Raw genomic sequence first — 26,083 nt, forward strand, 5'->3', positions numbered from 1 at the left:
ATACTAATCTAACTGAACTGTGTTGTCTGACAGCAGACATACTAATCTAACTGAACTGTGTTGTCTGACAGCGGACATACTAATCTAACTGAACTGTGTTGTCTGACAGCAGACATACTAATCTAACTGAATTGTGTTGTCTGACAGCAGACATACTAATCTAACTGAACTGTGTTGTCTGACAGCAGACATACTAATCTAACTGAACTGTGTTGTCTGACAGCAGACATACTAATCTAACTGAACTGTGTTGTCTGACAGCAGACATACTAATCTAACTGAACTGTGTTGTCTGACAGCAGACATACTAATCTAACTGAACTGTGTTGTCTGACAGCAGACATACTAATCTAACTGAACTGTGTTGTCTGACAGCAGACATACTAATCTAACTGAACTGTGTTGTCTGACAGCAGACATACTAATCTAACTGAACTGTGTTGTCTGACAGCAGACATACTAATCTAACTGAACTGTGTTGTCTGACAGCAGACATACTAATCTAACTGAACTGTGTTGTCTGACAGCAGACATACTAATCTAACTGAACTGTGTTGTCTGACAGCAGACATACTAATCTAACTGAACTGTGTTGTCTGACAGCAGACATACTAATCTAACTGAATTGTGTTGTCTGACAGCAGACATACTAATCTAACTGAACTGTGTTGTCTGACAGCAGACATACTAATCTAACTGAACTGTGTTGTCTGACAGCAGACATACTAATCTAACTGAATTGTGTTGTCTGACAGCAGACATACTAATCTAACTGAACTGTGTTGTCTGACAGCAGACATACTAATCTAACTGAACTGTGTTGTCTGACAGCAGACATACTAATCTAACTGAACTGTGTTGTCTGACAGCAGACATACTAATCTAACTGAACTGTGTTGTCTGACACAGCAGACATACTAATCTAACTGAACTGTGTTGTCTGACAGCAGACATACTAATCTAACTGAACTGTGTTGTCTGACAGCAGACATACTAATCTAACTGAACTGTGTTGTCTGACAGCAGACATACTAATCTAACTGAACTGTGTTGTCTGACAGCAGACATACTAATCTAACTGAACTGTGTTGTCTGACAGCAGACATACTAATCTAACTGAATTGTGTTGTCTGACAGCAGACATACTAATCTAACTGAACTGTGTTGTCTGACAGCAGACATACTAATCTAACTGAACTGTGTTGTCTGACAGCAGACATACTAATCTAACTGAACTGTGTTGTCTGACAGCAGACATACTAATCTAACTGAACTGTGTTGTCTGACAGCAGACATACTAATCTAACTGAACTGTGTTGTCTGACAGCAGACATACTAATCTAACTGAACTGTGTTGTCTGACAGCAGACATACTAATCTAACTGAACTGTGTTGTCTGACAGCAGACATACTAATCTAACTGAACTGTGTTGTCTGACAGCAGACATACTAATCTAACTGAACTGTGTTGTCTGACAGCAGACATACTAATCTAACTGAACTGTGTTGTCTGACAGCAGACATACTAATCTAACTGAACTGTGTTGTCTGACAGCAGACATACTAATCTAACTGAACTGTGTTGTCTGACAGCACACATACTAATCTAACTGAACTGTGTTGTCTGACAGCAGACATACTAATCTAACTGAACTGTGTTGTCTGACAGCAGACATACTAATCTAACTGAACTGTGTTGTCTGACAGCACACATACTAATCTAACTGAACTGTGTTGTCTGACAGCAGACATACTAATCTAACTGAACTGTGTTGTCTGACAGCAGACATACTAATCTAACTGAACTGTGTTGTCTGACAGCAGACATACTAATCTAACTGAACTGTGTTGTCTGACAGCAGACATACTAATCTAACTGAACTGTGTTGTCTGACAGCAGACATACTAATCTAACTGAACTGTGTTGTCTGACAGCAGACATACTAATCTAACTGAACTGTGTTGTCTGACAGCAGACATACTAATCTAACTGAACTGTGTTGTCTGACAGCAGACATACTAATCTAACTGAATTGTGTTGTCTGACAGCAGACATACTAATCTAACTGAACTGTGTTGTCTGACAGCAGACATACTAATCTAACTGAATTGTGTTGTCTGACAGCAGACATACTAATCTAACTGAATTGTGTTGTCTGACAGCAGACATACTAATCTAACTGAACTGTGTTGTCTGACAGCAGACATACTAATCTAACTGAACTGTGTTGTCTGACAGCAGACATACTAATCTAACTGAACTGTGTTGTCTGACAGCAGACATACTAATCTAACTGAACTGTGTTGTCTGACAGCAGACATACTAATCTAACTGAACTGTGTTGTCTGACAGCAGACATACTAATCTAACTGAACTGTGTTGTCTGACAGCAGACATACTAATCTAACTGAACTGTGTTGTCTGACAGCTGTACAAGATCAGACCCAAGAGAACCCGTCCCCAGGCCCTCCTCTTCCTCTGCATGATTCTACTGCTGATTGTCCTTCACACCAGCTTCATGATCTACAGCCTGGCCCCGCAGTACGTCATGTACGGGAGCCAGAACTACCTGCTGCAGGTGACCCCAGGCTGGGTGTGTGGGGGAGGGCTGGGTGTATCTGGGGATGGGGTATGTGTGTGTGTGTGTGTCTGGGCGGTCTGGGGTGGGGTGGAGGGGGTGGGGGTGTGTCTGGGGGGGGGGGGTCAATCAATCAATCAAATGTATTTATAAAGCCCTTCTTACATCAGCTGATGTCACAAAGTGCTGTACAGAAACCCAGCCTAAAATCCCAAACAGCAAGCAATGCAGGTGTAGAAGCACGATGGCTAGGAAAAACTCCCTAGAAAGCCCAGAACCGAGGAAGAAACCTAGAGAGGAACCAGGTTATGGGGGGTGGCCTGTCCTCTTTTGGCTGTGCCGGGTGGAGATTATACCAGAACATGGCCAAGATGTTAAAATGTTCATAGATGACCAGCAGGGTCAAATAATAATAATCACAATGGTTGTAGAGGGTGCAACAAGTCAGCACCTCAGGAGTAAATGTCAGTTGGCTTTTCAGGGCCGATCATTCAGAGTATCTCTACCGCTCCTGCTGTCTCTAGAGAGTTGAAAACAGCAGGTCTGGGACAGATAGCACGTCCGGTGAACAGGTCAGGGTTCCATAGCCGCAGGCAGAACAGTTGAATCTGGAGCAGCAGCACGACTAGGTGGACTTGGGACAGCAAGGAGTCATCATGCCAGGTAGTCCTGAGGCATGGTCCTAGGACTCAGGTCCTCTGAGACAGTAAAAGAAAGAGAGAAAAAGAAAGAGAGAATTAGAGAGAGCATACTTAAATTCACACAGGACACCGGATAAGACAGGAGAAATACTCCAGATATAACAGACTGACCCTAGCCCCCCGACACAAACTACTGCAGAGTAAATATTGGAGGCTGAGGCAGTAGGAGTTGGTAGACACTGTGGCCCCGTCCGACGATACCCCCGGACAGGGCCAAACAGGCAGGATATAACCCCACCCACTTTGCCAAAGCACAGCCCCCACACCACTAGAGGGATATCTTCAACCACCAACTTACCATCCTGAGAAAATGGCCGAGTATAGCCCACAAAGATCTCCGCCACGGCACAACCCAAGGGGGGGCGCCAACCCAGACAGGATGACCACATCAGTGACTCAACCCACTCAAGTGACGCACCCCTGCTAGGGACGGCATGGAAGAGCACCAGTAAGCCAGTGACTCAGCCCCTGTAATAGGGTTAGAGGCAGAGAATCCCAGTGGAGAGGGGGGAACCGGCCAGGCAGAGGCAGCAAGGGCGGTTCGTTGCTCCAGTGCCTTTCCGTTCACCTTCACACTCCTGGGCCAGACTACACTCAATCATAGGACCTACTGAAGAGATGAGTCTTCAATAAAGACTTAAAAGTTGAGACCAAGTCTGCGTCTCTCACATGGGTAGGCAGACCATTCCACAAAAATTTTGCCCATGTAATTCTTTGTAGGTTAGCAGTAAAACCTTGAAATCAGCCCTTGCCTTAACAGGAAGCCAGTGTAGAGAGGCTAGCACTGGAGTAATATGATCAAATGTTTTGGTTCTAGTCAAGATTCTAGCAGCCGTGTTTAGCATTAACTGAAGTTTATTTAGTGCTTTATCCAGGTAGCCGGATAGTAGAGCCGGAAAGTAGAGCATTGCAGTAGTTTAACCTAGAAATGACAAAAGCATGGATGAACTTTTCTGCATAATTTTTGGACAGAAAGTTTCTGATTTTTACAATGTTACGTAGATGGAAAAAAGCTGTCCTTGAAACAGTCTTGATATGTTCTTCAAAAGGTTGAGAATGTCTGGGGGGGAGGGGTCATATCTTGTGTAAAAAAGCAAGTCATTAATAATGTTAGAACTCTAAGCAAAGATATTTTAATGAGTGCAAATCCACATCACAAACACACACCAATACTGTTCACCCCTATACCCAGCCTCATTCATCATCTCTCTCTCTGTCCTTAATACCATTGTCTCCTTCTGATCCATTGGAACAGGGAACCAGGGGATTTATAACTTAAACCCTGCTATAACATTCTTCCATTTGGGTATCACTGTCAATTTGGGTGGATTATATCTAACAAACTGAAGGAGTGAGGAGTAAGGGTTCCATCCTCCTGAATCTTCCTGAAGGAGAGGAGGGTTCCATCCTCCTGAAGGAGTGAGGGTTCCATCCTCCTGAAGGAGTGATGGTTCCATCCTCCTGAATCCTCGTGAAGGAGTGAGGGTTCCATCCTCCTGATGGAGTGAGGGTTTCATCCTCCTGACTCCTCCTGAAGGAGAGTGGGTTCCATCCTCCTGACTCCTCCTAAAGGAGTGAGGGTTCCATCCTCCTGAATCCTCCTAAAGGAGTGAGGGTTCCATCCTCCTGAATCCTCCTAAAGGAGTGAGGGTTCCATCCTCCTGAATCCTCCTAAAGGAGTGAGGGTTCCATCCTCCTGAATCCTCCTAAAGGAGTGAGGGTTCCATCCTCCTGAATCCCCCTAAAGGAGTGAGGGTTCCATCCTCCTGAATCCCCCTAAAGGAGAGTGGGTTCCATCCTCCTGAATCCCCCTAAAGGAGTGAGGGTTCCATCCTCCTGACTCCTCCTAAAGGAGTGAGGGTTCCATCCTCCTGAATCCTCCTAAAGGAGTGAGGGTTCCATCCTCCTGAATCCTCCTAAAAGAGTGAGGGTTCCATCCTCCTGAATCCTCCTGAAGGGGTAAGGTTTACATCCTCCCAAATCCTCCTGAAGGAGTGAGGGTTCCATCCTCCTGAATCCTCCTAAAGGCTTTGGTTCATGATTGGTTGGAGGATAAACATGTGCTTTTAAATGTAAATGGCAGCACAACAAAATATGATAACGAACAGTTATTATATTAGCTACATTAGTTGCATTAGTGCATTAGCTGCCTTAGCCTCATTAGCTACATTAGCCTCATTAGCTACATTAGCTGCCTTAGCCTCATTAGCTACATTAGCTGTCTTAGGCTCATTAGCCACATTAGCCTCATTAGCTACCTTAGCTGCCTTAGCTACACACCTTGGTGGAACACAATGATGGCCATACATGTTTTATTTTCTGGATTGCAGTTGAGTTGAATGGAAAACTGTGTACGCTTAGTTAGTTTAAGTGCACATCCTTCATATTATAGCAAACAAACAGTACTGGATACTTTGTTTGCTATAGACAAGAGAAACATGCCTCTTTTTGTGTGTGTGTTTGATCAGAGCCCGATGCCACCAGAGAATAATAACACTTGGACTACCAAGACCTGTGATGCCGACGCACCTCAAGGTAAGACTGCCAGCTACACACACACACACACACACACACACGAAGACTATCTCTAGCAGTACAGCAAGATGCTATATTTTTTCCATACGTAGAGACCTACCAGTCCATCAGAGGAAAGAAGACTCGGGATAAAGAAGGAAGCGTGTAATATATAATGAACACATTAGAATATATGTTCAATGTTTAATATCTCACAAAAGGGCTACATCCCAAATGGCACCCTATTCCCTATTTAGTGCACTACTTTCTACCATGGGCCTTGGTCAAAAGTATTGCACTAAATAATGACTGGGGTGGCATTTTGGACACAGACAAAGAGATGGTGGTGTAGAGGCGAGTTATCCTCATGCCCAACAGTGGTACACAAGACCTTCTTTGGTATCATTCATTATTCAACCAAGATGAATTAATGTCAAGGACAAGCATTTACTGATGGATTACATGGCCTCCTAGCCTCCTCAATAGTTACTACGGTAAAGTCAGCCATGCAGACACAAACGGGAATATGCATCATTCCTATTCCAGCGAGCTGGATCACATGCATTTATTCATCCTGCCTAATGCTCGAGGCAGAGCGGGCCTGTCTTAGATAGTGTATGTTTCCCAAATGGCACCCTATTCCTTATGTAGTGCACTACATTAGACAGAGAGCCTTATCAAAAGGACTGCACTATATAGGGCAGGGGTATTCAACTCTTACCCTACGAGGTCCGGAGCCTGCAGGGTTTTCTGTTCTACCTGATAATGAATTGCACCCACCTGGTGTCCCAGGTCTAAATCAGTCCCTGTGTTTTCCACGTTTGGGAGGAAGTGCTCAGGGACGAAGGTGGCTCAGAGGGAGAGATGTGGGGATACAGTACTTCAGAGAAGGTGGAGTTGTAAGGTGGCTCAGAGGGAGAGATGTGGGGATACAGTACTTCAGAGAAGTTGGAGTTGTAAGGTGGCTCAGAGGGAGAGATGTGGAGATACAGTACTTCAGAGAAGTTGGAGTTGTAAGGTGGCTCAGAGGGAGAGATGTGGGGATACAGTACTTCAGAGAAGTTGGAGTTGTAAGGTGGCTCAGAGGGAGAGATGTGGGGATACAGTACTTCAGAGAAGTTGGAGTTGTAAGGTGGCTCAGAGGGAGAGATGTGGAGATACAGTACTTCAGAGAAGTTGGAGTTGTAAGGTGGCTCAGAGGGAGAGATGTGGGGATACAGTACTTCAGAGAAGTTGGAGTTGTAAGGTGGCTCAGGGGGAGAGATGTGGGGATACAGTACTTCAGAGAAGTTGGAGTTGTAAGGTGGCTCAGAGGGAGGGATGTGGGGATACAGTACTTCAGAGAAGTTGGAGTTGTAAGGTGGCTCAGAGGGAGAGATGTGGGGATACAGTACTTCAGAGAAGTTGGAGTTGTAAGGTGGCTCAGAGGGAGAGATGTGGGGATACAGTACTTCAGAGAAGTTGGAGTTGTAAGGTGGCTCAGAGGGAGAGATGTGGGGATACAGTCCTTCAGAGAAGTTGGAGTTGTAAGGTGGCTCAGAGGGAGAGATGTGGGGATACAGTCCTTCAGAGAAGTTGGAGTTGTAAGGTGGCTCAGAGGGAGAGATGTGAGGATACAGTACTTCAGAGAAGTTGGAGTTGTAAGGTGGCTCAGAGGGAGAGATGTGGGGATACAGTACTTCAGAGAAGTTGGAGTTGTAAGGTGGCTCAGAGGGAGAGATGTGGGGATACAGTACTTCAGAGAAGTTGGAGTTGTAAGGTGGCTCAGAGGGAGAGATGTGGGGATACAGTACTTCAGAGAAGTTGGAGTTATGAGCTGGTGCAGGTGGCTCACAGGGTGAGAGGTTGGATACAGTGGTCTAGTGGAGTTGAAGTCGTGGCTATCGTTAACCCACACTGGGTGGTTGCACCAACTGAAATTCTAATGATTTTAGATTAGAGCTAATGTAGATTTTGTAAAATCAACCACCAACAAACATACCGGTCGGCTGTTGTTTTTGTTCTTTTGCGACCTCTGAAATATTAGCTTGTGCATAATGAAAACAGCTTTCCAAAGCTGTCAATTATATGCATAGTCGAGCATTTTTTCGTGACAAAATATTGCGCTTAAAACGGGCACGTTTTTTTATCCAATAATGAAATAGCGCCCCCATAGACTCAACTCGTTAAAAATATTCCAACTCATGCTTCCTGTTTGCAAAAAAAGTAAAATAAAACAGCAAAAGAATGTGGCATTTTCTCAAGCATGGTGGTGACTGCATCAAGTTATGGGTATGAATCTTTTAGTATAAAACCCCCAAAAAAGAATAGAGCTTAGCACAGGCAAAATCCTAGAAGAAAACCTTGTTCAGTCTGCTTTCCACCAGACACTGGAAGACAAATTAACCTTTCAGCTGGACAACAACCTGAAACACAAGGCCAAATATACATTGGAGTTGCTTACCGAGACAACGTTGAGTAGCCTAGTTACAGTTTTGACTTAAATCGTCTTGAAAATCTATGGCAAGACTTGAAAATGGCTCTCCAGCAATGATCAGCAACCAACTTAACAGAGCTTGAAGAATTGTAAAAATAAAAATGTGCAAATATTGCACAATCCAGGTGTGCAAAGCTCTTAGTCTCACAGCTTGAATCTCTCCCAGAAAGACTCGCTGCTGTAATCACAGCCAATGGTGATACTAACATGTATTGACTCATGTCTGTATTTCATTTTCAATAAATTAGTAAACATTTCTAAAAACATGTTTTCATTTTGTTCATGATAGGCTATTATGTATAAAATATATATATTTAATCCATTTTCAATTCAGGCAGTAACACAACAAAATGTTTAAGTCAAGGGGTGTGAATACTTCCTGATGGTGTTACATTACAGATATGTATTGTATTCTGAGTACGTATTCATATTGCTACATTACGGATTCGTCTATGATTTCTCAAACAACAGACCTTTTACATAATCATGTAATTCCTTCATTAGACAGAAGGTTTGCAGTTTTGGAATTTCACAGATTCACAGAAGGCCTATAGAAAGCTTTCATAGGGAGCGAGGAATGTAATGCTTGGATGACTTGGGTTGTCCTTTTGGCCCAAGACATCCAGAGGAGTGCACTCATATGTAGCTCTGGAATTATAATTAAACTGAGCTGGGAATATGTAGCTACTGTCAATATGTCAGTGAACGAGCGAGAGGCAGCCAAGCTTTCATAATGTATTGAAGACAGTTCTTCTCTGTGAACCAATGAGAGAGAGACAACCAAGCTTTCATAATGACTTGAAGACAGTTCTTCTCTCAGTGAACCAACGAGAGAGAGACAACCAAGCTTTCATAATGTATTGAAGACAGTTCTTCTCTCAGTGAACCAATGAGAGAGAGACAACCAAGCTTTCATAATGTATTGAAGACAGTTCTTCTCTCAGTGAACCAACGAGAGAGAGACAACCAAGCTTTCATAATGTATTGAAGACAGTTCTTCTCTCAGTGAACCAATGAGAGAGAGACAACCAAGCTTTCATAATGTTTTGAAGACAGTTCTTCTCTCAGTGAACCAATGAGAGAGAGACAACCAAGCTTTCATAATGACTTGAATTCAGTTATTCTCTCAGCACAAGGAACAGTTGTCATGATTTAAGTGAAGGCTACATAAAGGAGTTGATCAGTCTAATCGGTTGAAGTTTCCTGTATATTTCAACCACTTCAGCACCATTACCAACCAATGAAAGCCATCTCTGTATTACACACCCTCTCGTCAGGATACAGATCGTATATTATACATGTCTGAATGTTTGGATGAGTGAGAGAGAGAGATTGATTATCTTAAGTATTGGCCACAGAGGCAGCACAGAGCATGCATCTCCCTTGTTAGTGAGGAATATAGTATTTGAATCTTGGACACAGTTTGACTTGTTAGTGAATACAGTATCATGTGACTCTTGGACCCAGTTTGACTTGTTAGTGAATACAGTATCATGTGACTCTTGGACCCAGTTTGGGCTTCCTGTCTGTCACAATGAAGCATCAATCTGCTGCACAGAAGCTGCTCTGCGGGGTTACCACAAATCAATCCTTCTCCAGTCGACTTCACAGTTTAAACCGACGCTATTTTTCACCCTCCGCTTGCCAGATATCACAGCCTCACAATCTGTTTGTGTGGGTCTGGCCTTTCCCATCTGTGGTCACACTCTGTAACCATCCCTCCCTCGCCGCCCACCAGCAGTATCTGGATAAAGCTTCTCTCACACACACACACGCACGTTCTGTACTTTATTGTACTGTACTGTACTGTACTGTAGCAGCAGCTGGTTCCACATCAGGTTATGTACTGTAGTAGCAGCTGGTTCCACATCAGGTTATGTACTGTAGCAGCAGCTGGTTCCACATCAGGTTATGTACTGTAGCAGCTACTGGCTCCACATCAGGTTATGTACTGTAGCAGCTACTGACTCTACATCAGGTTATGTACTGTAGCAGCAGCTGGGTCCACATCAAGTTATGTACTGTAGCAGCAACTGACTCCACATCAGGTTATGTACTGTAGCAGCTACTGACTCCAAATCAGGTTGTGTACTGTAGCAACTACTGACTCCACATCAGGTTATGTACTGTAGCAGCTACTGACTCCACATCAGGTTATGTACTGTAGCAGCTACTGACTCCAAATCAGGTTATGTACTGTAGCAGCAGCTGGCTCCACATCAGGTTATGTACTGTAGCAGCTACTGACTCCACATCAGGTTATGTACTGTAGCAGCAGCTGGCTCCACATCAGGTTATGTACTGGAGCAGCAGCTGGCTCCACATCAGGTTATGTACTGTAGCAGCTACTGACTCCACATCAGGTTATGTACTGTAGCAGCTACTGACTCCACATCAGGTTATGTACTGTAGCAGCAGCTGGCTCCACATCAGGTTATGTACTGTAGCAGCTACTGACTCCACATCAGGTTATGTACTGTAGCAGCTACTGACTCCACATCAGGTTATGTACTGTAGCAGCTACTGACTCCACATCAGGTTATGTACTGTAGCAGCTACTGACTCCACATCAGGTTATTTACTGTAGCAGCAGCTGGCTCCACATCAGGTTATGTACTGTAGCAGCAGCTGGCTCCACATCAGGTTATGTACTGTAGCAGCAGCTGGCTCCACATCAGGTTATGTACTGTAGCAGCTACTGACTCCACATCAGGTTATGTACTGTAGCAGCTACTGACTCCAAATCAGGTTGTGTACTGTAGCAGCTACTGACTCCACATCAGGTTATGTACTGTAGCAGCTACTGACTCCACATCAGGTTATGTACTGTAGCAGCAGCGGGCTCCACATCAGGGAATGTACTGTAGCAGCAGCTGGCTCCACATCAGGTTATTTACTGTAGCAGCAGCTGGCTCCACATCAGGTTATGTACTGGAGCAGCAGCTGGCTCCACATCAGGTTATGTACTGTAGCAGCTACTGACTCCACATCAGGTTATGTACTGTAGCAGCTACTGACTCCACATCAGGTTATGTACTGTAGCAGCTACTGACTCCACATCAGGTTGTGTACTGTAGCTCTTCTAACGCTATGGGAGTTGTTAGTGCCTCACTAGGAAGCTAGAGAGCGCTACTGAAAGCTAGCAAACTGTTGTGTTTATGTATTCAATGTATGTATTTTATGATAATTTTGCACTCCGGCTAAGACAAACACTTTACAGGGGGAGCAGTATTTGTGGCTATATTGAGACATGTTTGCGTGATGTTCTAGAAACATTTTGTAGTGTTTTCACAGTCCAGTAAGCTGTTGAATGACACCTTGGTTGAGACAGGATGTGGGTCCTCAGACATGTTATTTGAGCAACACACGGTAGCGTTTGCACAGTATATTAAACTATGGGATGACAACTTGCTCTATCCTGGATTGGGATTTGTGAGGAGGATGTGTGTGAGGACATGTGTGGGATGCTGCAGTGTGAGGCTGTGTGTGTGTTTGTATGTGGGGGATGCTGCAGTATGAGGCTGTGTGTGTGTTTGTATGTGTGGGATGCTGCAGTATGAGGCTGTGTGTGTGTTTGTATGTGTGGGATGCTGCAGTATGAGGCTGTGTGTGTGTTTGTATGTGTGGGATGCTGCAGTATGAGGCTGTGTGTGTGTTTGTATGTGTGGGATGCTGCAGTATGAGGCTGTGTGTGTGTTTGTATGTGTGGGATGCTGCAGTATGAGGCTGTGTGTGTGTTTGTATGTGTGGGATGCTGCAGTATGAGGCTGTGTGTGTGTTTGTATGTGTGGGATGCTGCAGTATGAGGCTGTGTGTGTGTTTGTATGTGTGAGGTGCTGCAGTATGAGGCTGTGTGTGTGTTTGTATGTGTGGGATGCTGCAGTATGAGGCTGTGTGTGTGTTTGTATGTGTGGGATGCTGCAGTATGAGGCTGTGTGTGTGTTTGTATGTGTGGGATGCTGCAGTATGAGGCTGTGTGTGTGTTTGTATGTGTGGGATGCTGCAGTATGAGGCTGTGTGTGTGTTTGTATGTGTGGGATGCTGCAGTATGAGGCTGTGTGTGTGTTTGTATGTGTGGGATGCTGCAGTATGAGGCTGTGTGTGTGTTTGTATGTGTGGGATGCTGCAGTATGAGGCTGTGTGTGTGTTTGTATGTGAGGGATGCTGCAGTATGAGGCTGTGTGTGTGTTTGTATGTGTGGGATGCTGCAGTATGAGGCTGTGTGTGTGTTTGTATGTGTGGGATGCTGCAGTATGAGGCTGTGTGTGTGTTTGTATGTGTGGGATGCTGCAGTATGAGGCTGTGTGTGTGTTTGTATGTGTGGGATGCTGCAGTATGAGGCTGTGTGTGTGTTTGTATGTGTGGGATGCTGCAGTATGAGGCTGTGTGTGTGTTTGTATGTGTGGGATGCTGCAGTATGAGGCTGTGTGTGTGTTTGTATGTGTGGGATGCTGCAGTATGAGGCTGTGTGTGTGTTTGTATGTGTGGGATGCTGCAGTATGAGGCTGTGTGTGTGTTTGTATGTGTGGGATGCTGCAGTATGAGGCTGTGTGTGTGTTTGTATGTGTGGGATGCTGCAGTATGAGGCTGTGTGTGTGTTTGTATGTGTGGGATGCTGCAGTATGAGGCTGTGTGTGTGTTTGTATGTGTGGGATGCTGCAGTATGAGGCTGTGTGTGTGTTTGTATGTGTGGGATGCTGCAGTATGAGGCTGTGTGTGTGTTTGTATGTGTGGGATGCTGCAGTATGAGGCTGTGTGTGTGTTTGTATGTGTGGGATGCTGCAGTATGAGGCTGTGTGTGTGGGATGCTGCAGTATGAGGCTGTGTGTGTGGGATGCTGCAGTATGAGGCTGTGTGTGTGTTTGTATGTGTGGGATGCTGCAGTATGAGGCTGTGTGTGTGTTTGTATGTGTGTGATGCTGCAGTATGAGGCTGTGTGTGTGTTTGTATGTGTGTGATGCTGCAGTATGAGGCTGTGTGTGTGTTTGTATGTGTGGGATGCTGCAGTATGAGGCTGTGTGTGTGTTTGTATGTGTGGGATGCTGCAGTATGAGGCTGTGTGTGTGTTTGTATGTGTGAGGTGCTACAGTATAAAACCTTTTTTGACTACCTCCAGCTAAATTGGTTGCAGAGAGCAAACACTATAAGCCCTGGATGTTGACCAAACCAGTGGAGATGCACAGGGCAGACAGAGGAGATGATTCTCAGGGTTCAGCTCTTAGAAATGGCATAGCTCTTAGCGAAGAAGCGTTTGAAAATAGCCAACATTTTAACGGAACATGTCCATTCCAACTTTGCTTATGTAACATTTTCAGCTACTTAGGAGGGAATGTGTAGCCTCTAAGTGAATCAGAGCATGATTCTTGAAATACAGTTTACAGTTTGAAGCACGTTATTAACCCAAAGGGACTAGCAAATGCATTGAAATAATGTGTAAAGCCCACTACACTGGAAAGTGTTTTAGCAGGAGAAATAGTGACGTGTGGATTGAGGGGACAGTGGAAGCCAGTGGCTGAGGGGACAGTGAAAGCCAGTGGCTGAGGGGACAGTGGCTGAGGGGGACAGTGGAAGCCAGTGGCTGAGGGGACAGTGAAAGCCAGTGGCTGAGGGGACAGTGGCTGAGGGGGACAGTGGAAGCCAGTGGCTGAGGGGACAGTGGAAGCCAGTGGCTGAGGGGACAGTGGCTGAGGGGGACAGTGAAAGCCAGTGGCTGAGGGGACAGTGGAAGCCAGTGGCTGAGGGGACAGTGGAAGCCAGTGGCTGAGGGGACAGTGGAAGCCAGTGGCTCAGGGGACATTGGAAGCCAGTGGCTGAGGGGACAGTGGAAGCCAGTGGCTGAGGGGACAGTGGAAGCCAGTGGCTGAGGGGACAGTGGAAGCCAGTGGCTGGGGGGACAGTGGAAGCCAGTGGCTGAGGGGACAGTGGAAGCCAGTGGCTGAGGGGACAGTGAAAGCCAGTGGCTGAGGGGACAGTGGAAGCCAGTGGCTGAGGGGACAGTGGAAGCCAGTGGCTGAGGGGACAGTGAAAGCCAGTGGCTGAGGGGACAGTGAAAGCCAGTGGCTGAGGGGACAGTGGAAGCCAGTGGCTGAGGGGACAGTGAAAGCCAGTGGCTGAGGGGACAGTGAAAGCCAGTGGCTGAGGGGACAGTGGCTGAGGGGGACAGTGGAAGCCAGTGGCTGAGGGGGACAGTGGAAGCCAGTGGCTGAGGGGGGTAGTGAACGCCAGTGGCTGAGTTGAGGGGGGTAGTGAAAGCCAGTGGCTGAGGGGACAGTGGAAGCCAGTGGCTGAGGGGACAGTGGAAGCCAGTGGCTGAGTTGAGGGGGGTAGTGAAAGCCAGTGGCTGAGTTGAGGGGGGTAGTGAAAGCCAGTGGCTGAGTTGAGGGGGGTAGTGAAAGCCAGTGGCTGAGGGGACAGTGGAAGCCAAAGGCTGAGGGGACAGTGGAAGCCAGTGGCTGAGGGGACAGTGGAAGCCAGTGCCGGAGGGGCCAGTGGGGGCCAGTGGAAGCCAGTGGCTGAGGGGGGTAGTGAAAGCCAGTGGCTGGGGGGACAGTGAAAGCCAGTGGCTGAGGGGACAGTGGAAGCCAGTGGCTGAGGGGACAGTGAAAGCCAGTGGCTGGGGGGACAGTGGAAGCCAGTGGCTGGGGGGACAGTGGAAGCCAGTGGCTGAGGGGACAGTGGAAGCCAGTGGCTGAGGGGATAGCCAGGTCTTTGAGGTCAGCATGCTGAGGGTGTGCACTGCATCCTTCAACCACTGTATCTTTCCACCACACGATCTAGGCAGCACAGGAACATCCTCATGGTAGATCAGAACAGTAATGATGTACTCTTTATGAACACACCCATGATGCACCACAAAGATACAACCCATATTACTGTATGATCAGAACGTGAGGGCTCATGACCTTTAGATGTTCAGAATTACACACCTGTTTGGAAAGTGAATGGAAAGGCGTACCCAAAAGAAGAGGATATGGAGCCCCTAGTTGTATTTCTTCTGTTATCCCCAGAGCCATACAATTCTGTCTATAGAAGCAGTATACATGCATGTATATTTATGGCTGTGGTTATCCCTGCCTGCCTTCCCTGTATGCCCAAGTCCATTTCCCACTAGCTGTTCACCAGGGAGCATATCCAATGTCAAGTTATTGAGACACTGCCAGGCTTTTATACAACGGAACACGTACCGACTCCTCCGACCAGCCTATATGCTTTCAACACTAGCGAGCCAAGTGCAGCCGTACTGTGCTGGCCTGATTATGCATCCACCGTAGTGGTTTGAACCGTGGTGGAAAGGACAATGTGAAACAGTAAGAGTCAGCACAGTATGGTTTGGGTTGGCGCTGTAGTGTGAAAAGGGTATGACAGTACCAGCCTGGGCCTCTTTTGGCCGTCTCGCATAACAGCCGTTAGCACAACGGACTAGGAAGTGTCCAGCTGAGACAACACATGGGACTGGGAGGGACCGTCACTGCCCACCAGAAACGGACATGATGTTGCCACACTTCAAAGAGTAGGCCAGAGTCTGGTTGCGATTGGAATGGGGAGAGATTTGAACACACCCCCTCTCCCTGTCAGTACCAACCCTTTGCTCTGTAGAGTGTAGTGTTGGGGCACAGATCAATCCAAGCCTTTAAGAGCCTCAATGTGTCTTTTCCGTGAGGGTGGCGGTGTCTTTTTGGTTGTGAGACAGAGGAAGGGAGGGTTTAAATCACAACTTCATGTTGTCTCTTCCATGAACATGCATTTCCTTTGTGAGACCAATAGGTCTCCTTCACAAAGTGATACAGGGGCAAGATGTCAACTAGAATTCAGTTTCCACATCCACTATTTTGTCTCAGATGTGTCCATGTCAATTCTTTCATTATCAATTCATTAGGTTCTACTCATCTCTTTTGAACACCATGATCAAACAACAATGAATGTTTGCTACTTCTCTCTCTCTTGAAAGCCGTATCCTCAGACCTGGGGACCAGCCACACTCCTATCAGGACCTGTTACCTGCCTTCTGAACTGACAGAGAAGAGGAACTTTCATCACACTTGGAGAAGTTCATTTGAATCATGTTTAGTTACAGAGGAACCCGGTCAGCGAAGAAGAATGATTCTCTCTCTCGCTCTCTGTTTCGCTTTATTCAATTCAAAGGGTTTTATTGGGAAACATGTTTACATTGCCAAAGCAAGTGAAATAGATAATAAACAAAAGTGAAATAAGCAATCAGTAAGGAACAGTAAACATGGCTCTCTCCAGTCTTACAGTAATGGATAATATTATCATGTATCTCGGTCGCCACAGCGAGACACGAGCCCTACAGCCTATGCTTCTGCAAGATCAAGTGGGTTACCATGGCTACCATGGTGAAACAGGGGGTGTTTCAATACGTTCAGCTGCAAATCAAAATGACTGAGACATGAAATGCTTTCTGCTCTCTTCTCCCTTAGTGAGATTGGGGTTGACTGACTGTTGTACCTGCGTTTCCTACGTGGTTCTGATGACTCGGTGCGTTAGTTAGAGCACGAGGCTTATCTAGCAACACCAGGGTTAGAGCACGGGGCTTAGATAGCAACACCAGGGTTAGAGCATGGTGCTTAGCTAGCAACACCAGGGTTAGAGCATGGTGCTTAGCTAGCAACACCAGGGTTAGAGCATGGTGCTAAACTAGCAACACCAGGGTTAGAGCATGGTGCTAAACTAGCAACACCAGGGTTAGAGCATGGTGCTAAGCTAGCAACACCAAGGTTAGATCATGGGGCTTAACTAGCAACACCAAGGTTAGATCATGGGGCTTAACTAGCAACACCAGGGTTAGAGCATGGTGCTAAGCTAGCAACACCAGGATTAGAGCATGAGGCTTAACTAGCAACACCAAGGTTAGATCATGGGGCTTAACTAGCAACACCAGGGTTAAAGCATGGTGCTAAACTAGCAACACCAGGATTAGAGCATGGTGCTAAACTAGCAACACCAGGGTTAGAGCATGAGGCTTAGCTAGCAACACCAAGGTTAGATCTGGGGCTTAGCTAGCAACACCAGGTTTGTGGGTTGGAGCATGGTGCTGAGCTAGCAACACCAGGGTTGGAGCATGTTGCTGAGCTAGCAACACCAAGGTTAGATCTGGGGCTTAGCTAGCAACACCAGGTTTGTGGGTTGGAGCATGGTGCTGAGCTAGCAACACCAGGGTTAGAGCATGTTGCTGAGCTAGCAACACTAGGGTTAGAGCATTGGGCTTAACAAGCAACACCAGGGTTAGCGCATGGTGCTAAGCAAGCAACACCAGGGTTAGCGCATGGTGCTAAGCAAGCAACACCAGGGTTAGAGTATTGGGCTTAACAAGCAACACCAAAGTTAGAGCATGGTGCTAAGCTAGCAACACCAGGGTTGTGGGTTCGCTTCCCGTATGGGCCACATATACTGAATATGTGTCACTGCCCTTATTGACAGTTCTGTAGGTCACTGGATAAAAGTGTCTGCTAAGTGAACATATTAGCATGTGCCATACAGAAAATACTAATCTCTGTGAGAGCAGGGACAGGAGAGAAAGTAGCATGTGTTTTATGTAAGCCGTAACCCAGAGAAGAGACTCTAGTGGGTCATGTTAACATATGAGGTTGATCCTGGACTGAGATGGCAGGCTTTAAAACAGAATGTCCTCATAGGGCCCTAGTGGGCCATGTTAACATATGAGGTTGATCCTGGACTGAGATGGCAGGCTTTAAAACAGAATGTCATCATAGGGCCCTAGGGCAGTGTTTCCCAACCCTGGTTCTCGAGTACTCCCAACAGGTCCAGGGTTGGGAAACACTGCCCTAGTGGGCCATGTTAACATATGAGGTTGATCTTCGACTGAGATAACATGCTTTAAAACAGAATGTCCTCAACGGGCCCTAGTAGGCCATGTTAACATATGAGATTGATCCTGTGTCCTGTCATAATTTACCGTATGTTCATGTCATCTATATCTGATTTGTGACATATGGACGAGTGTAAATATGATTTGTGACATATGGATGAGTGTAAATATGATTTGTGACAATGGACGACTGTAAATATGATTTGTGACATATGGATGAGTGTAAATATGATTTGTGACATATGGATGAGTGTAAATATGATTTGTGACATATGGATGAGTGTAAATATGATTTGTGACATATGGATGAGTGTAAATATGATTTGTGACATATGGATGAGTGTAAATATGATTTGTGACATATGGACGAGTGTAAATATGATTTGTGACATATGGATGAGTGTAAATATGATTTGTGACATGGACGAGTGTAAATATGATTTGTGACATATAGACGACTATAAATACACTGCTCAAAAGGGAACACTAAAATAACACATCCTAGATCTGAATGAATTAAATATTCTTCTTAAATATTTTTTCTTTACATAGTTGAATGTGCTGACAACAAAATCACACAAAAATTATCAATGGAAATGAAATTTATCAACCCATGGAGGTCTGGATTTGGAGTCACACTCAAAATTAAAGTGGAAAACCACACTACAGGCTGATCCAACTTTGATGTAATGTCCTTAAAACAAGTCAAAATGAGGCTCAGTGTAGTGTGTGTGGCCTCCACGTGCCTGTATGACCTCCCTACAACGCCTGGGCATGCTCCTGATGAGGTGGCGGATGGTCTCCTGAGGGATCTCCTCCCAGACCTGGACTACAGCATCCGCCAACGTGGCGTTGGTGGATGGAGCGAGACATGATGTCCCAGATGTGCTCAATTGGATTCAGGTCTGGGGAACGGGCGGGCCAGTCCATAGCATAGCAATGCCTTCCTCTTGCAACTGCTGACACACTCCAGCCACATGAGGTCTAGCATTGTCTTGCATTAGGAGGAACCCAGGGCCAACCGCACCAGCATATGGTCTCACAAGTGGTCTGAGGATCTCATCTCGGTACCTAATGGCAGTCAGGCTACCTCTGGCGAGCACATGGAGGGCTGTTAGGCCCCCCAAAGAAATGCCACCGCACACCATGACTGACCCACCGCCAAACCGGTCATGCTGGAGGATGTTGCAGGCAGCAGAACGTTCTCCACGACGTCTCCAGACTCTGTCACGTCTGTCACATGTGCTCAGTGTGAACCTGCTTTCATCTGTGAAGAGCACAGGGTGCCAGTGGCGAATTTGCCAATCTTGGTGTTCTCTGGCAAATGCCAAACGTCCTGCACGGTGTTGGGCTGTAAGCACAACCCCCACCTGTGGACGTCGGGCCCTCATACCACCCTCATGGAGTCTGTTTCTGACCGTTTGAGCAGACACATGCACATTTGTGGCCTGCTGGAGGTCATTTTGCAGGGCTCTGGCAATGCTCCTCCTGCTCCTCCTTGCGCAAAGGCGCAGGTAGCGGTCCTGCTGCTGGGTTGTTGCCCTCCTACGGCCTCCTCCACGTCTCCTGATGTACTGGCCTGTCTCCTGGTAGCGCCTCCATGCTCTGGACACTACGCTGACAGACACAGCAAACCTTCTTGCCACAGCTTGCCAGGTAGCTGCACTACCTGAGCCACTTGTGTGAGTTGTAGACTCCGTCTCATGCTACCACTAGAGTGAAAGCACCGGCAGCATTCAAAAGTGACCAAAACATCAGCCAGGAAGCATAGGAACTGAGAAGTGGTCTGTGGTCACCACCTGCAGAACCACTCCTTTATTGGGGGTGTCTTGCTAATTGCCTATAATTTCCACCTGTTGTCTATTCCATTTGCACAACAGCATGTGAAATTTATTGTCAATCAGTGTTGGTTCCTAAGTGGACAGGAGTTACATTGTTGTTTAAGTGTTCCCTTTATTTTTTTGAGCAGTGTATGATTTGTGACATATGGACGACTGTAAATATGATTTGTGACATATGGACGACTGTGAATATGATTTTGTCATGTACAGATGTAGGATATTAATTTAATCACCCTGTTGCAGGAGAAATTTCCTGCAATGAAGGAAATGTTCAACTTGTAGCTAATTTGAGTTTTAAAAAGGATTCTGAAGTTTGTAATTTCCATTTTTAAATTTGACTTGATCACTTATGAACAAATGTATCAACCCCTCAAAATGTCCATTAATTATAATCCACAAAACAATTCACATTTCCTGTCGCTGCAGGGTTATTTTCCTGCTGTAGCAAACTGGTTCAAATTAAAATCCTACATCTGTAGTGGCCTTTGAACTTGTGATCCTTTTGTAACAATAACTCAATATTACTTCTCAATTTATCTATTTTACATGAAACCAGATTAACTATTTAATTTCCCCACTGGAAATTCTGCCAGCACATACGGTCGCAGCATACTTTAACACAAAAACTTGCTATAATATAAAAACAAACATTCTACCTAACTGTTATGTTACGCCTGCTGCCATGGCAACGTCAGATTGACAGACAGACAGGCAGTAGATGCAGGTGGGGGCGGGGTTAGAGGTCAAACTTGTGACTGATTGGCCAGCGGTCCTCGGGGGTGTAGTGGTTTGTAACATGTTGGTGAGCAGGTGCTGAGTGCCAAGCTTCTCCATTATCTCCTCTAAGGTCATTACCACGGCTATTACTCACTCAGCATATAATACAGACTAACGTTTCTTAGGCTGGTCTGAAATGGCACTAATGGTCTAATGCCACTGAGGATTTCACAACAAGATAGGAAGCTATTTTGAAAAGAGTGCGTCTCTCTCCGGTCTCTCTCTCGGTCTGTCTCTCCTTACCTCCTCCCCATCGCCCACCTTTTCTTATCTTTGTTAGGAATCTGATTAGGTGCTATTGGGAATAGTGCTATCAGACTTCTGAGTGGCACCAGGTTTAGATGAACAGCCTGGGGTGGCGGGGAGAGATGGCAGTGCTTGGCCGGGGAGGGGGGGATTTTGGCCCTGCTGCTATTGGGTTGAGACCGTTTATTTTGGATTGAGAAAGTCCCTTAATTAACACCTTTAGGATTAAAACGGACGTGGAAGGCGAGGGCCCCAATTTAGGTTGTCATTCAGGTTTCAGGTTTTGTTTGTCTAAAATTGATTTTTTTGGGCTAGACCTTAAAAACGTCTAAACTTGAGGCCATTGTTAGGCATTGAGCTGCATCAATTATTTACTGAATTGAGGCCATGCAGATGTCAATCAAAGATGTATCCAAGGGTTGCAAAGGGAGGGTATATTACTGGAAACTTTCAAAGTTTACCAGTAAACTACCAGAATTTTGGTAACTTATATCAAATATATAACATAAGATGGTTTTAAAATAAACATAACCCTAAATATAAACCAACAACAAGGTTGGAGTTAAAACCTACAGGAGGGTCGTTCTCCAGGACCAGGGTTGATCCAGGGTTAGGATCAGCACTTTATTTTAAGATTGTGAAATGTCAGAATAATAGCAGAGAGAATGATTTATTTCAGCTTTTATTTCTTTCATCACATTGCCAGTGTGACAGAAGTTTACATACACTCATTTGGTATTTGGTAGCATTGCCTTTAAATTGTTTAACTTGGGTCAAACGTTTCAGGTAGCCTTCCACAAGCTTCCCACAATAAGTTGGGTGAATTTTGGCCCATTCCTCCTGACAGAGCTGGTGTAACTGAGTCAGGTTTGTAGGCCTCCTTGCTCGCACACGCTTTTTCAGTTCTTCCCACAAATGTTCTATGGGATTGAGGTCAGGGCTTTGTGATGGCCACTCCAATATCTTGACTTTGTTGTCCTTAACTTAAGCCATTTTGCCACAGCTTTGGGAGTTTGCTTTGGGCCATTGTCCATTAGGAAGACCCATTTGTGACCAAGCTTTAATTTCCTGACTGATGTCTTCAGATGTTTCTTCAATATATCCACATCATTTTCCCACCTCATGATGCCATCTATTTTGTGAAGTGCACCAGTCCCTCCTGCAGCAAAGCACTCCAACAACATGATGCTGCCACGCCCGTGCTTCACGGTTGGGATGGTGTTCTTTGGCTTGCAAGCCTCCCCCTTTTTCCTCCAAACATAACGATGGTCACGTTACGGCCAAACAGTTCTATTTTTGTTTCATCAAGCCATAGGACATTTCTCCAAAAAGTACGATCTTTGTCCCCATGTGCAGTTGCAAACCGTCTGGCTTTTTTATGGCGGATTTTGAGCAGTGGCTTCTTCCTTGCTGAGCGGCCTTTCAGGTTATGTCGATATAGGACTTGTTTTACTGTGGATATAGATACTTTAGTACCTTTGCTGTTGTTCTGGGATTGATTTGCACTTTTCACTCTCTAGGAGAGAACACGTCTCCTTCCTGAGCGGTATGACGGCTGCATAGTCCCATGGTGTTTATACTTGCGTACTATTGTTTGTACAGATGAACGTGGTATATTCAGGCGTTTGGAAATAGCTCCCAAGAATGAACCAGACTTGTGGAGGTCTACAATGTTTTTTCTGAGGTCTTGGCTGATTTCTTTGGATTTTCCATGATGTCAAGCAAAGAGGCACTGAGTTTGAAGGTAGGCCTTGAAATGCATACACAGGTACACCTCCAATTGACTCAAATTATGTCAATTACTCTATCAGAAGCTTTTAAAGCCGTGACATCATTTTCTGGTATTTTCCAAGCTGTTTAAAGGCACAGTCAACTTAGTGTATGTTATCTTCTGACCCACTGGAATTGTGATACAGGGAATTATAAGTGAAATAACCTGTCAACGATTGTTGGAGAAATGACTTGTGTCATGCACAAAGTAGATGTCCGAACGAACTTGCCAAAACTATAGTTTGTTCACAAGAAATTTGAACAAACTTCAACTGTATAAAAATGGGCAGGCCATTATTTTGCCTGTCATGACTATGCCCCCATAGAATGACAATGCCCCCATCACTGAATGGTTTGATGAGCATGACAATGATGTAAACCATATGCCATGGCTGTCTGTCAATGGATCTCAACACTTATGGAAGATTCTAGAGCGGCGCCTCAGACAGCGTTTTCCACCACTATCAACAAAACACCAAATTATGGTAATTATCGTGGAATAATGGTGTCAAATCCCTCCAATAGAGTTCCAGACACTTGTACAATCTTTGCCAAGGCACATTGAAGCTGTTCTGGCTCGTGGTGAATCAACCCTGTTAAGAGTCTTTATGTTGGTGTTTCCTTTATTTTGTTGTTTCCTTTATTTTGGCAGTTACCTGTATATCATCACTTTGGAAGAAAAATGCTCCTTCAGAAGTGCACACAGCAGAAGGAAACATGAGAAAACAATGCTGCATCGACTGCAGTGACTGTGCTTAGCTTGAGGAGACTGATGCAGTAACATGATGTTTTATATATGTCTATTGCTGCCTCAGAGAAGGCAGGTGGGCCATTCAACAGGGCAATATGAGCATCCCTCTTCCCAACAAATCAATTAGAATTGTGTCAGTATCAAGAGGATTGTCTTTTGAATTGTATGACTATAGAATGTGTCAGTCAAGACTCCCTTCACTTTGTTCTTAGAGAAAGGAGGCCATCGTGTCATCTTGCCTCTAGCTTGTCAAAACGGTGTGCTGTTATTCCAAGGCTTGTCTGTTTGCTTATGAATACGGAATACGGATTGATACATCCGGAGACCCTGACAATGGAGTAATTCAATTATGATTAGGGGGAGTCATGTGCTTTGCTTGACGTCTGTATTGGTACAGGAATTTTAAAAATGTGTTTTAAAGATTCACTTTGAGCTTTTGACTGTTGCAAACAATGACAACCCACTCCCTAATAATTAACAGTCACTTACATAACTGTTGACAATGACAGTTACTCATATATTCTGTGGCCCCACAACTCTGATATTTCCAGCACCATGCTCTGACGGTACTAAGGGCCAGAATAAATTGTTTTTCTTTCAAGTTTTTATTACACTCATATAGTGGTCAATACAAACTGAAATCCACGAGCAAACAACATATCAGAAAGAGACATACAAAAAGGTCAAAACAAAAGCAATTGTAAAAGTGTCAGTCAGGATGGGAGCTGAAGGATGGATTGGAGCTGAAGGATGGATTGGAGCTGAAGGATGGATTGGAGCTGAAGGATGGATTGGAGCTGAAGGATGGATTGGAGCTGAAGGATGGATTGGAGCTGAAGGATGGATTGGAGCTGAAGGATGGATTGGAGCTGAAGGATGGATTGGAGCTGAAGGATGGATTGGAGCTGAAGGATGGATTGGAGCTGAAGGATGGATTGGAGCTGAAGGATGGATTGGAGCTGAAGGATGGATTGGAGCTGAAGGATGGATGGGAGCTGAAGGATGGATTGGAGCTGAAGGATGGATTGTTTCTCTGGAAGTTGAAGCAGTTCAGATTGTATCAAGTGTGGAGGAAGTGTTGATGGTCTCGGAGGGAGCCAGTCAGTCAGCGTCAGAGACGGTGAGGTCCGCTGCCTCAGCAACGGACCTCGCTGTCGCCCTTCGTTCTCCGTCCTCCGGGTTTGCAGATGGTTAGCTAGATAGCCACTCCTCTCCACCAGCACTGTTTAGCACCCACGTGGCTGATGCTACCCAACAGCAGCCACAAAGGCACTGGATGCTCACCACACAAGGTTCAAGGTCGGAATATCTCATCTCACTTCAGTTGCCGCCTCTACAAGGCATTGCAGTCCTCTCTCTTCTCTACCCCTCAAGCTGTTGTCATGGAAATCCAAACTAACAGTCCTGTAGATAGCCTGCTTGCTAGTTTAACTAGCTAAGTGATTTGGATCATCAAAATGATTTTGTAAATGCAAATTCATTAAAAAAAATAACGGAAGTCAATGGAAACAATTCCATAAAAAATACAAGTAAACACCTAATGATGAAAAAAAAATGAAATGAAAAAATATGTATCAAATGAACAGGAGCAATCAGGATGCCGTTACAAAATGTTTTATTTAAAACTCTACACTGACCCATGCCATTGGTTCCTTCATAGAATTACTAGAACAGGAAAAAAACTCAGACGATAGCAGTTAGACAGTACACTCAATATGGTCGCCGGTCCACCCATCACATATATTAACTTGACTGGGAATGTCTGTTCTAGAAATTCTAATTAGTTGCTGCCATTGTCGAGAGATCACTAGGAGAGGTCATCTAGAGCATAGTCCATTCTCAGAGCCTCCATTGTCTAGAGATCACTAGGAGGGGTCATCTAGAGCATAGTCCATTCTCAGAGCCTCCATTCTCTAGAGATCCCTAGGAGGGGTCGGTCATCTAGAGCATAGCCGATTCTCAGAGCCTCCATTGTCTAGAGATCACTAGGAGGGGTCATCTAGAGCATAGTCCATTCTCAGAGCCTCCATTGTCTAGAGATCACTAGGAGAGATCATCTAGAGCATAGTCCATTCTCAGAGCCTCTATTGTCTAGAGATCACTAGGAGAGGTCATCTAGAGCATAGTCCATTCTCAGAGCCTCCATTGTCTAGAGATCACTAGGAGGGGTCATCTAGAGCATAGTCCATTCTCAGAGCCTCCATTGTCTAGAGATCACTAGGAGGGGTCATCTAGAACATAGTCCATTCTCAGAGCCTCCATAAGAGAAGACCACTGATCTGGACATTACAGAGAACCCCCTGACTGCATCCTAAATGACACCCTATTCCCTATTTAATCCATTACTTTTGACCAGAGCCCATAGGGTCCTACTACCATTAGGGCCCTGGTCAAAAGTAGTGCACTAGATAAGGTGCCATTTAGGACACCGACATTGTTCACACTTCAACAGGATTCAGCCAGACTTATCTATGGCCGACATGAAAACGTCAGATGTGCCTTTATAAAGATGTTTCTCTGTTAGATCTACTCTTGTGTCTTAGTGAGCCTGTAAACTACAGTAGGGTGAATCCCTCACACC

At 45.3% G+C, this 26,083-nt stretch overlaps 1 protein-coding gene across 1 annotated transcript in view; it reads left to right on the top strand.

Annotated features, from left to right (window-relative positions):
* Positions 1–26,083, top strand: part of LOC139381915 (LMBR1 domain containing 1) — a 273,723-nt gene that overhangs the window by 226,921 nt on the left and 20,719 nt on the right. The window contains exons 14-15 of the mRNA XM_071125774.1: positions 2,430–2,579; positions 5,749–5,815. Of these exons, the coding sequence (XP_070981875.1) occupies positions 2,430–2,579; positions 5,749–5,815 (217 nt within the window). The remainder of the gene's footprint in view (positions 1–2,429; positions 2,580–5,748; positions 5,816–26,083) is intronic.

Source organism: Oncorhynchus clarkii, chromosome 23 (genome assembly GCF_045791955.1).
Source record: "Oncorhynchus clarkii lewisi isolate Uvic-CL-2024 chromosome 23, UVic_Ocla_1.0, whole genome shotgun sequence".
NCBI lineage: Eukaryota > Metazoa > Chordata > Actinopteri > Salmoniformes > Salmonidae > Oncorhynchus > Oncorhynchus clarkii.